This window comes from Rhinopithecus roxellana, chromosome 15 (genome assembly GCF_007565055.1).
Source record: "Rhinopithecus roxellana isolate Shanxi Qingling chromosome 15, ASM756505v1, whole genome shotgun sequence".
Lineage (NCBI taxonomy): Eukaryota > Metazoa > Chordata > Mammalia > Primates > Cercopithecidae > Rhinopithecus > Rhinopithecus roxellana.
The window spans coordinates 46,161,294-46,174,044 of record NC_044563.1 but is presented as its reverse complement, the minus strand read 5'-3'; the positions used below and the strand labels follow the sequence as shown (position 1 = coordinate 46,174,044).

General features: G+C 38.9%; 1 protein-coding gene across 2 annotated transcripts; it reads left to right on the top strand.

The window, feature by feature from the left end:
• Positions 1–2,075: 2,075 nt before the first annotated feature.
• Positions 2,076–11,559, top strand: TMEM126A (transmembrane protein 126A). 2 transcript variants are annotated; one of them, XM_010361147.2, is made up of 5 exons: positions 2,076–2,250; positions 4,586–4,678; positions 8,711–8,904; positions 10,598–10,712; positions 11,325–11,559. In XM_010361147.2, the coding sequence occupies exons 2-5, from the start codon at positions 4,593–4,595 to the stop codon at positions 11,515–11,517; spliced, it is 588 nt and encodes a 195-aa protein (XP_010359449.1). In that variant the 5' UTR covers positions 2,076–2,250; positions 4,586–4,592; the 3' UTR covers positions 11,518–11,559. The 2 variants fall into 2 exon arrangements, with proteins under 2 accessions (XP_010359449.1, XP_010359450.1); XM_010361148.2 differs by lacking the exon at positions 4,586–4,678.
• The last annotated feature ends 1,192 nt before the right edge of the window (positions 11,560–12,751 follow it).

The following is a 12,751-nucleotide window of genomic DNA, read 5'->3' as shown; positions in this document are numbered from 1 at the left end:
ATGTCCTTGAGATTTTTATTTGGAGGCACCTATCTAATATCCATCTGCAGTATTGCCTCCATTTTTTTCTGCACCATATGCCTCTTATCATAGTTTAACTATGAATTTTTTAACTCCCGTTTTTAATAACTAACGCTTCCCAGAAAATAAAGCAAACAAAAGGGAGCAAATTCCTAGTCTGGCATTTTAAGTATTCCACACTCTGGCTTTTTTTTTTTTTTTTTTTTTCTTTAACGTTTCAACCTATCAGCCATTATTCTCTACAGGATGGTGGTTTATAGTGTCCACATAATCAGGAAACAGACAGTTATAGAGAAGGCCTAGTGAAGTTCCATTCAGGCAAAGGTAGTGAGCAGAATATTGTGATTTGTTTGCTTAAAACCCTGAGATGAAAAGCAAGTGAGTAAAAGAAAGACTAGATAGCCAGGCTTGCTGGTTCACGCCTGTAATCCCTGCACTTTGGGAGACCGAGGCGGGTGGATTACCTGAGGTCAGGAGTTCGAGACCAGCCTGGCCAACGTGGTGAAACCCTGTCTCTACTAAAAAATCTGCAGGGGCCAGGCATAGTGGCTCACGCCTGTAATCCCAGCACTTTTGGGAGGCCGAGGCAGGTGGATCACGAGGTCAGAAGATCGAGACCATCTGGCTAACACAGTGAAACCCCATCTCTACTAAAAATACAAAAAAAGTAGACAGGTGTGGTGGTGGGTGCTTGTAGTCCCAGCTACTCAGAAGGCTAAGGCAGGAGAATGGCCTGAACCCAGGAGGTGGAGCTTGCAGTGAGCCGAAATCACACCACCGCACTCCAGCCTGGGTGACAGAATGAGACTCCATCTCAAAAAACAAAACAAACAAACAAACAAAGTCAGCTGGGCGTGGTGGCACACGTCTGTAATCCCAGCTACTCTGGAGGCTGAAGCAGGAGAATCGCCTGAACCTGGAAGGCAAAAGTTGCAATGAGCCGAGATCAGGCCATTGCACTCCAGCCTGGCTGACCACAGCGAAACTCTGCCTAAAAAACAAACAAACAAACAAACAAAAAGACTAGGAATTTTCCTTCTTGTACACCTTCATCAAAGTAAGTCTTTCTATTTGTGCAAGTTTAGAAACTGCAATTACAGACTTCTTGGCACTATGGAGCCTAATGGTCAAGCAACCCTGCAATGGAGAGACAGTATAAAAATTATCTGGACAATGTAACACTTTATCACTTGTTCAAAAATTTGAGAGGATGAGAATAAGATTTCTGATATGTGTTATGATAATGTATTTATTGCTACAGTTAGTTATGTATTTTTTGGCACAGTGTTTACCTCCTAATCTTAATAGAGTTAAGATAAAATTCAATTGTAGGCATTTTACCCTTCTATTGGGTTAACGAGTCCAAGCGAACTGAGCAAAGGTTGCAGGGAGCCCCATCATGGCTGAACAAGACCTGGTGAGGCATCCACTGGCTGCTGGGAGAAGAGCATTAGATGTACCTTCTAAACAGCACTGTCCAATAGATATATAATGCAAGCCACATATATAACTTTAAATTTTCTAATATTTATACTTAAAAAGCAAGAAGAAATAAGATGACTTTCACCCAACACTGCTTCCAAATAAGCAGTATTCTGGAGGACACGAGGAATCCTCAGAAAAATAAGCTCTAGCTCTGAGGTGCTGATTATGGTAGGGCAATCAATACAGATCAAAACATGGCACAGGGAGCTTAACTTCCGAGAGAGAGTAGAAAACCGAGAGAGCCAAGAAATATTTCCCCTTTGACTTATTTTTAACCTGAGTAGCTATCCTATGCCAAGAGCTGTGCAGTTTTCATTTACGCCATGCCAACAACGTAAGTAGGCTCTACTGACCAGGAAGTTAATATGCCCGAGGTATGTTGTCAGTGGAAGAGGCTGAGGGTCACCCAACTTATATCTCGAAATGTCACAATTTGTACAAGCTCTGTCCTGGGAGGCAAGAGTAGGTGAAATGAGCACACTCTATGCCAGGCAAACAAACCTCAACGCTTAGCTGCCCCGCACCTCCAAGGGCCGGAAGCTTCTCGGCCCAAAGCAGCTCCTGGACGCAACGTCCGTCCCGCAGTCCAATCAGCAGCCACGACCCGGCGCCCGCCCAGGCCGCGTCACGAGTCAGCCAAAGATGGCTGCGCCCAGGCAATTTGAGCAAAGGCGGTAGTGACCTCCGGCGTGGCTGAGGAAGAACTGAGGAGGCACCCGCAGGCTGCTGGGAGGAGAGCATAAGGTACTGGTATTATGGGGGAGGGGGTGAAGTAAATGTCCCGGTGTCAAGAGAAGCAGGGCGCAGTGACACGCTAGCTACCAGCAGCGCTGCGCGTGAATGAGAGCAAGTAGAAGTGTAGTTGGCCCTTTGGTGCTCTCTTCACTTTGCACTCTAGAAGGAAAGACCTTATATTTAAATTAACCCAACAGAAGGGAAAAATGCCTGAGATGAATTTAATCCCAGGTTTACTGTCAATTTACAAGGTGACCACGGCCAAATTTAATTTTCAGAGGCCCCACTTTACCTCTCAGATAGGCCCCACATTGCCTATCTCTCAGAGCTCTCCCAAGAATGACATGAGATAGGTAACACAAAAATCTTTCGAAATACTTGTAGTTTTTACAGGCGGCGTTGTCTTTGATAGGTATTTGTTATTAATATCGGAGACAAAATGCCCACAGGGGCTGCCCAGTCAGGACTTCTACTGAATTAAGGGTGACTAGAAACACACAGTGTAGAAATGGGTATTTCACAGGACTTGGAACCTCACCAATATGCAGAGAAAAGTAGTGATACCATTGGGCAGAATATGTTGGGGAAATCACTTCTTTTATTTCTGACATATTGCACATACATTTCATATATATGTATATACTGCTCAGTACAATATATACATACTGAATTTGATTATATATATATTCCACCACCCCATACACAAAATCATTCAGAGCTCCTGTACACCGGGGATTGTGTCTTATCATTATTGTAGCCAAGGCCCTCAAAAATTTGACTACCAGAAACCTACACCTAAATTTCTAAGCTGCATTGTCCTTACTAGGTTAACTTTAAGTCTAGAGATATGGAATGTCAATGTACTCAACATTTCCAAATGACCTCTTATCGATATAAAACAGGTAGCAATAAATAAACGAGTGCCTGTAATGTTGTAGGAAATAAATGAGAAAATCTGGTTTCATAAAACCATGTTTTCCTTTGTTTTTACCCCTGAATTTTTTTTTTTTTTTTTTTTTTTTTTTTTGAGACGGAGTCTCGCCCTCTCACCCAGGCTGGAGCGCAGTGACAAGATCTCGGCTCACTGCAACCTCCACCTCCCAGGTTCAAGAGATTCTCCGGCCTCAGCCTCCTGAATACCTGGGATTACAGGCAGCTGCCACTGGGCCTGACTAATTTTTGTATTTTTAGAAGAGAGGGAGTTTCACCATATTGGCCAGGCTGGCCTTGAACTCCTGACCTCAGGTGATCCGTCTGCCTTGGCCTCCCAAGGTGCTGGGATTGCAGGCGTGAGCCACTGCGCCCAGCCTTTGTTTTTCTTAACTGTTACCCTGAAACTTGTTTAATGAGCCAAATCTTTAATTTAAAACTCATCATTCACTAGTCCCTTAATTTTGACATTTTCACCCTAACTAGTACAGACATCAACAAACTATTGGCATGTAGGCCATATGCAGCCTATAGCTTGCCTATGTACAGCCACCCAGCTAAGAATGATTTTTATATTTTTATAGAGTTTTTTAAAAAACAAATATTCAACAAAAGCTGTATGTTACCTGCAAAGCCTACCATATTTACATCTGGCCCTTTAAAGTTTGCTGAGCCCTGATCTCGGGTATACCTAGAAATGAAATTGCTAGGTATGTGTGTTTTCTACCTGCTAAATAATACCAAATTCTTTCCCAAAGTGACTGTACAGTTTGGGTAAAGCTACCCCACATTCTGTACACAGAATGTAGTTTTAGCTACCCCACGTTCTTGCCAATAATTGGAATTGTCAGATTTTAATTTTAGCTAACCTATGGGTACCTATTGGTATCTCACTGTGGGTTGTTCCCCTGATTATAATGAAGGTGAGCATATTTTCATGTTTATTGGCTGTTTAACTTTTTGTGAAGTGCCTGTTCAAATATTTTGTCAGTTTTTCCATAGGGCTGCTTACCTTTTTCGTGTTGGTATGTAGTTCCATGTATGTTCTGGGTACTAACTACTCTTTTGTCAGTTGTATTGCATTTTCTCCCACACTAGCTTATCTTTATGGTATATATTGATAACCGTAGGTTCTTAACCTCAGTACTGTTAGTTTTATAAGTCTTTTATGTTTGGTGCTATTTGTGAATTGTTTAGGAAATAGTTTCAAGGATTATGAAGATATTCTGTATTTCCTAAGAGCTTTATGTGTTGCTTTTCATGTTCTGGTTTTTGTTTCACTTAGATTTTTTTTTATATAACATATATGCAATTTTTTTTCACATTAGCTCTACAGTATTATTTTTAGTCTTCAGAAGGTTTTTAAAATTCTTCCTATAAATTCTTGAGAAATGATATCTTCATGTTTTTTAAGGCTCAAAATGGAAAATCATAAATCCAGTAATACCAAGGAAAACATAATTGTTGATATATTCAGAAAAATTAACCAGCTTCCAGAGGCAGAAAGGTAAGATCCCTTCTTAAATTTAAAAATACCTTTTATCAGGTGGATTTTCACCATTGATTCATTATCTCAAATTCATCTGGTTTGAGTATAAACAACATGGAATGTCAGGAGGAAATTGCCCTTTTCTTGCCTGGATGAGAGCGTTTAACCATTTTGCTCAATATCATGTAGCTAATTGTGGAAGTTGAGGCTGGAACTCATGTCTTTGGACATATCTAACTGTACAATATTTTGAGTTTTTCCATTAGGCTTGGAGATTAGTAAAATGTAAACATTTACAGACCATTTAAATAACAAAACTTTAAAATAACTTTTAAAATGTCTTTTGTTTCCAGTTCATTCTGTCAGTATGCTTACCAGTCTAAGAGTACCATAGAATACACATAGCAAGATAGAGAATGTCAGAGAAATAGGATCATGACTAAAGATCTTTAAGATATTATTAGAGGGCCAGGCGTGGTGGCTCATGCCTGTAATCCCAGCACTTTGGGAGGCCAAGGTAGGTGGATCACCTGAAGTCAGGAGTTCAGACCAGCCTGGCCAACATGGTGAAACCCCGTCTCTACTAAAAGTACAAAAATTAGCTGGGCGTGGTGGCGGGCGGCTGTAATCCCAGCTCCTCGGGAGGCTGAGGCAGGAGAATCGCTTGAACCCAGGAGGCGGAGGTCGCAGTGAGCCGAGATCACGCCACTACACTCGTCTGGGCGACAAGAGCAAGACTCTGTCTCCAAAAAAAAAAGATATTATTAAAGAGAAAAACCAATATAGGGAACATACTGATCTTTGCCAGGCAGCTACTGTGTACTTCCACAAAATGTCTTACACTTTGTTGACAGTCAAGAGGGTCTCTCTGAATATAAAAGGATGAAAAGCAGCCGCCCGGGAAGGAGAGGGACAGTGTCTTAAGTAGAGGGAATGGCATATGCCTAGCCACGAGATAGCCAAGGCTTGTGGTACTTGAGTAACCATTGTTACTGAAGTACTAAGGAGGTGGGCATAAGGACCAAGAATAGTTTGAGCAGGGGAATGATGTTAGCATTTCTAAAGAACATTCCAGCTGCTTTTTGTAAAGCAGATTTGAGGTAGGAAAGAAAGGAAATACAAAGACCAGTAGAAAAACCAGCATGGTAATCCTAGTGAGTGGAGATGGTAGGGGTGGTGACAGTTGTGATGAAAAGAGGATGGATTTAAAATACATTCTGGAAGCATAATCTTGCTATCTTCAGGAATAAAAACTGAACAAATCCCCATTTTGCTGCCACTTATCATCTTAATCAGGGAGAACCTATAAATCAAGCCCAGTAGTGTTCAGAACAAGGATCTCTGAGGGGAAGAAAAAAAAAGGCTAGTAGTAAGAACTTGGTGAGATTTTAAAAGCTCTTTCACCCCCATCCCCACCCTCCAACTCCACTCCCTTCTTCTAGTTGTTTTCCTGAGGTAACAAAAACTTTTAAAGCAAAAAAGGAACTATGTCCATGTTTCCAGGCCAGCAAGATAGGGAAAGTGAGAAAGACTGACAAAAGAAGAGTCACACCTGTAATGGTGTGACACCTGCTGGCTCACATCTGTAATCCCAGCACTTTGGGAGGCAGAGGCGGGCTGATCACTTGAGGTCAGGAGAAGACTAGCCTGGCCAACATGGCAAAACCCTGTCTCCACTAAAAATAGAAAAATTAGCCAGGTGTGGGGGCGCGTGCCTGTAGTCCTAGCCACTGGAGAAGCTGAGGCACGGGAATAGTTTGAACCTGGGAGGTGGATGCTGCAGTGAGCTGAGATCATGCCACTGCACTCCAGCCTGGGCTACAGAGCAAGACTGTCTCAAAAAAGAGTAGATGGTGGCAACTTTCAAGAAAAGAAAGTAGGCTGTCACTGGGTTCTTTACCAAATTAGAAAGAATATATGGAACTGCAAAGTAAAATTTAGTTTAGAAGCAATAAATGCTTGCAATCATTGGCATCTAAACTGGGCAGATGACAGTGTCCTGTTATCTTCGCCTTGTTCCTATTTTTTCTCTTCATTCCCATTTTATCTGCTAAGTTTGAATCTTCATTTCTTCTTGGATTATTAATCAGGTATTTAAGTTACTTGGCATGTTCTCCAGTGTATGGAGCTTTCTTAATATCAAAAACTTCATTTTCTGATCTACAGAAATACTTTCACGTACGTTTGTCGTTTGTTAAACTTGGGCTACTTCATGTCTATTTCTTGTGTTATGTCTTATCAAAATCATGAGTTTTTAGTTGGTATAGGTACTTTTTTGGAAAAGTGGCAAGGGGCTGCTAGGTAACAATTTTGTGCTAATTTTTTTTTTTTTTTTTTTTTTTTTTTGAGACGGAATCTCGCTCTGTCACCCAGGCTGGAGTGCAGTGGCCAGATCTCAGCTCACCGCAAGCTCAGCCTCCCGGGTTCACGCCTTTCTCCTGCCTCAGCCCTCTAGTAGCTGAGACTACAGGCTTCCACCACGCCGGGCTAGTTTTTTCTATTTTTTAATAGAGACGGGGTTTCACCGTGTTAGCCAGGATGGCCTCGATCTCCTGACTTCGTGATCCGTCTCGGCCTCCCAAAGTGCTGGGATTACAGGCTTGAGCCACCGTGCCTGGCCTGTGCTAATTTTTAATTAAAAATTTTGACTTTAGCTATGGGAAAAATCTGGTTAGGAGAGCAAAGTTTGCTATGCAGATTTCACTTGTACTACTTTTTATTTATTTGTATATGTAACATACTTGTAAACAAATGGACTTATATATAACATGTATATATGTATTTTTTATGTATTTTATATATATGTAGGCAAATTATTTACCTGAGCATTGGGATTTAAAATGGGGATAATACACATTTCACGATTGTTATGATGAAATAATATTTTAGAGGAAGTGTTCAAGTTTTTTATTTCCCCAACCCCCACAAAAAAAACACAGGTTTTCACATTTACATGGTTTTTGTGGTTGATAGTTTCTCCAGGCTGTCATCACTAATTATTACCTATGTACCTCAAGTTCCTGAACTGCCGCTGTCTTGTACTACCATGAACATTTTCATACACTTCTGTTATATCTCAAGTTTACATATCTTTCTTCTCCAGTAATATTTAACTATGTTAACCTTGAAGATAGAAGATAATTTTTTGTGCCTTTAGCACTGAGTCTGCTGCATACAGTGGGGTTCTCAATGATAGGCACCATGACTGCAGTGTCAGATAAGAAAAGTAATACCTTATACAATGTTAGGAAGCTTAGAGTTCCTAGAAAAGCTATTTTAGATGAGTGTAAGCCATAGAAGTTAGAGGGGGTACTGTGTGGCTACTATGGCTAGTTAAGAGTAATGAAATTTTAAGATTGACTGTATTGTAGATAGCAATGCAAGCAGTAAAAAAGCTAAGTAGTAGTCTGAAAAGTTTGGAGTCAATATTTTCAATATTCAGCAATCATGTTAGGCATTACTTTTTCCCAAAACTGAAGAATGCATAGGACATAGGTTAAAAGTTCATACATAACCTTGGCTTCAAATCCAGTTCTACCACTACCTCAAAACATCAGTTTATTTCTCATCAATGGGTTATTATAAAGTACCTAGCATAGGGTATTGCTTAAATGTTAGTACTCCCAATCCTGACACTAATGTTTCAGGGAAGAGTGAAAGGAAACACATTAACTCCACATTATTGAACATCATCTGTGTCAGGCTGAATACATCTTTGTATCCATTGTCTTCCGGTTGTTTAAAGACTGGTGTAGAAGCCTGACATGTAAATCAGTGATTATACAAGATAGTACTGTCTTGTAATGTGTTGTGCTAGAGAGGTAAGTATTATGGGAGCTCAGAGGAGAGGCACCCACTGGCTGCTGGGAGAAGAGCAAAAACCTATATATAAAGCAATTTTTAAGATTTTGGTTCTATAAGGGATACATGTTATATCCAGTTAGTGTATTCCCAAAATCCTATTAAGTTCCGTAACATGTGTCAGAATCGGGAAAGCTCACACACACACAATAAAGCCAAAGAAAAAGGTCTTTCTTCTCACCCTTTCAGGAATCTACTTGAAAATGGATCAGTTTATGTTGGATTAAATGCTGCTCTTTGTGGCCTCATAGCAAACAGTCTTTTTCGACGCATCCTGAATGTGACAAAGGCTCGTATATCTGCTGGCTTGCCAATGGCAGGGATACCTTTTCTTACAACAGACTTAACTTACAGATGTTTTGTAAGTTTTCCTTTGAATACAGGTAAATTCTACTTCACTATCACCAAAGAGTTTGCCTTAGTATATGTTATTTGCAGCTTTAGTCCATACTTATTAATTCAGGTAGCTATATGCTGTAATGCAGTGTTTAGATTAAAGATTAAATCTTGCTAGCCTCTCTGTGGCAAGTAATTCATATTAGCATGGTCTACCAACCAAGATGCATATACAGCAGTTCTAAATACTTTCCTTTTTAAGATGGAGTTTTGCTGTTGTTGCCCAGGTTGGAGTGCCTTGGCGCAATCTTGGCTCACTGCAACTTCCACCTCCTGGGTTCAAGCGATTCTCCTGCCTCAGCCTCCTGAGTAGCTGTGATTACAGGCGCCCACCACCACGGCCGGCTAATTTTTTGTATTTTTAGTATAGACAGGGTTTCACCATGTTGGCCAGGCTGGTCTCAAACTCCTGACCTCAGGTGATCCACCCGCCTCAGCCTCTCAAAGTGCTGGGATTACAGGCGTGAGCCACTGCACCTGGCAATACTTTCCTTTTTCTAACATATCTTTCTCATTGCTCATTTAGAGTAAGAAATATTTGGAAATCCATATATATATATGGATATATATATGAAAATCATATGGAAATATTATATATATACAAATATATATAAATATGTTGGCTACCTTAGATTTTTTATTTATATTTTATAGAGAAGTTCCTTAAAGGGGGAAAATATTTTTATGAGAATATGACTCTTTATATAGTAAATCTCTTAAAGCACTAAATGCATATACAATGTTTATCAAATACATGGAGAACTGATTTCCTTTTGAAAATCTACCATGTGTGCTGAATGCTTTGAGTATAGTTAATCATAAAAAATCTTTTTTTTTTTTTTTTTTTTTTGAGACAGAGTCTCGCTCTGCGGCCCAGGCTGGAGTGCAGTGGCCAGATCTCAGCTTACTGCAAGCTCCACCTCCCGGGTTTACGCCATTCTACTGCCTCAGCCTCCGGAGTGGCTGGGACTACAGGCGCCCGCCACCTTGCCCGGCTAGTTTTTTTGTATTTTTTTTTTAGTAGACGGGGTTTCACCGTGTTAACCAGGATGGTCTTGATCTCCCGACCTCGTGATCTGCCCGCCTCGGCCTCCCAAAGTGCTGGGATTACAGGCTTGAGCCACCGCGCCTGGCCAAAATCTTTTAATGATTTCAAATAAAGATATTACCATGGGTGCTAGGGAAGCCAGTCCATCTAAATTTTATTTTCTGTTAAGTGCTGCTCCAAATTTGTTTAAATTGGACGAGTATTTTAATTCCCATGACCAGTGGAAACAATTTCTATGATCAAGGGAGATCATAGAAATTGTTTGAACTATTTGAATTGAATTGAACAGACTGAATTGCCCATTGAATTGAACAGACTGAGTGAAAATATTAGCCCGGGTCTGTTGATAAAAAACAAGTGCAGAAAGCTAGCACCAGCCCAAACCATGAGATTATTATATCTACGTTCAGAACAAATTACAGAATTTTTTTCCTAAAATAGTTTTATCAATCATTCCTAGCTATTTTAAGTTACTCATAGATGTAATTATACCTTTTATCATGCTTTGTAGAATTACATTTGATATATTGCCTGAAAAATACCTGTGATACACAAAAGAGGATCTTACATTCTTTAAATTATGTTTGCTTGATTATCATAACCTTCATTTCCAGAACTAATTTATTTCCTAGGTGATTTGGATTGTGAAACCTGTACCGTAACACGGAGTGGACTGATAGGTCTTGTTGTTGGTGGTCTATACCCTGTTTTCTTGGCTATACCTGTAAATGGTAGCCTAGCAGCCAGGTAGGAAATGAAAAACTTTTTATAATATATGATTACCTATAAAACTCACAACTTAAAGCAGCAAATATATTTTGTTTTTAAGTCATTTAGACCAAAGGCAATGTTACCCTCTTGATTAGAAGTTAGCAAGACCTGTTTCTTCTTATAATCAAATTCTACTTATCAAGAATTTCAAACAGTTCTACTTGGTGTATAGTTCAGGCTATTAACCTTAATTTGTGTACTAAATACTAAACTAACTACAAAGCTGCAAACAGTATTATGCATGAAACTTCAGTCATATAAACAATTATCTTGGATGAGTTTGAACACTTGCACTAAAGGAAAATTCCATCAGAAAATGTGTAGCTATTATATTAGCCTTCTATTCTAAAATAATTCTGGCTATTCTCTGTTGAACTCTTGGATCAGCAATCTATGCTATATATAGCCTTGAAGCAAACTGGATAAAGAAACAAAATAAAACAGTTTTTAGGATTAACAGACACTGAAGACCTTTACCTTAATCTTTAGTTTCATCTTAAGACTTCTAGGACTAATATATATCATAGATAGGTTTGCTACTTGATCCAACAATCTTTTCTATTGAACTATCTCAATGTTTTCTTACAGGTATCAATCAGCTCTGTTACCACACAAAGGGAACATCTTAAGTTACTGGATTAGAACTTCTAAGCCTGTCTTTAGAAAGATGTTATTTCCTATTATGCTCCAGACTATGTTTTCAGCATACCTTGGGTCTAAACAATATAAACTACTTATAAAGGCCCTTCAGTTATCTGAACCTGGCCAAGAAATTCACTGATTTTAAACAAATATGTAAACAAAAATAAAATGGTAAAAAGAGTTTATGTCTAATGTTATGCATAAACATAGACTTGTAATTTATCACATGAGGTATAATTCTGGGACCTACAACAAAAGGCTGAATCTAAGTAAAAGCGTTTGCCCAGTATTGTCTCTTCTACCTTGCTTGCTCTACTTTTACCTTAGGTATTGAGTTTGGTCTGTAGTACACAAGAGGAAAAAGTTACTATATAGTATTTTACACTGAAGACTTCATAATGCCAAACGGGAATAAAAAATGAAAAAATATATATCCATACACTATACCAAATGTTACTTATAATTCACTTTCTCAATTCAAATTATTAATCCATAGATTCTTAGAACTGATTTAACAACCTTCCTTAAATCAGCCATCTTCTTGAGTCATTTAGGCTCAGCTTCAGCTATTATGATACAGACCTACCTACTTTGAGTCACCTTATTTGGAAAGCTGTATTTTTAGTTTAGGTAGTCTTTCATACTTCCATTTATTGTAGGATATTTAGAATCACAAAATCAACGAATCTCTCTGACCCTCAGTGAAATATCCTAGTTGATTGATTTCCTAAGATCATTTAAATTTTTGATGTGCTTTCTTCTGTTCTCCTAACATTTCTCATCCTAGTTCTCTAAACCATTTTCTTTTGTGACAGCAACTGAATCAGCATTGTCCAACAGAGCGTTCTGTGATGATGGAAATATTTTATATCTGCACTGTCAATATGTTAACCACTAGCCTATGCAGCTGCTGGGCACCTGAAATGTGGCTAGTGCAACTGAGTAACTGAATTTTTAATTTTAATGCATTTAAAATGTTTAGCCATGTGACTAATGGTTACAGTATTGGACAGCTTAGATCTAAACCAACACTTTCTTATGAAGCAAGTCAATCATCACAGAAAAGTACCAAACAAAATTTTAAGTGGCATCCAAAATTATTCATGAATCTTTTAACTGTTACTTCCAAATAGTGACATATGTGTTAAGTAATCTTATGCTGCTTAAAATTATATATAATAATTTAGAAAAGGCATCTTTGTGAGTGAAACTGGCTTTTAACGTCTGAAGAAAAATATAAGCAGTGCTGCCAAAGATGAAAAGCTTATGTGAAATTAACAAAATACAATCTCAATTTTTCAGAAAGCAATGATGATTTGTTCTTTCAACAGGCACATAAGATGTATTATCTACCAAACTTATATAAAAAATGA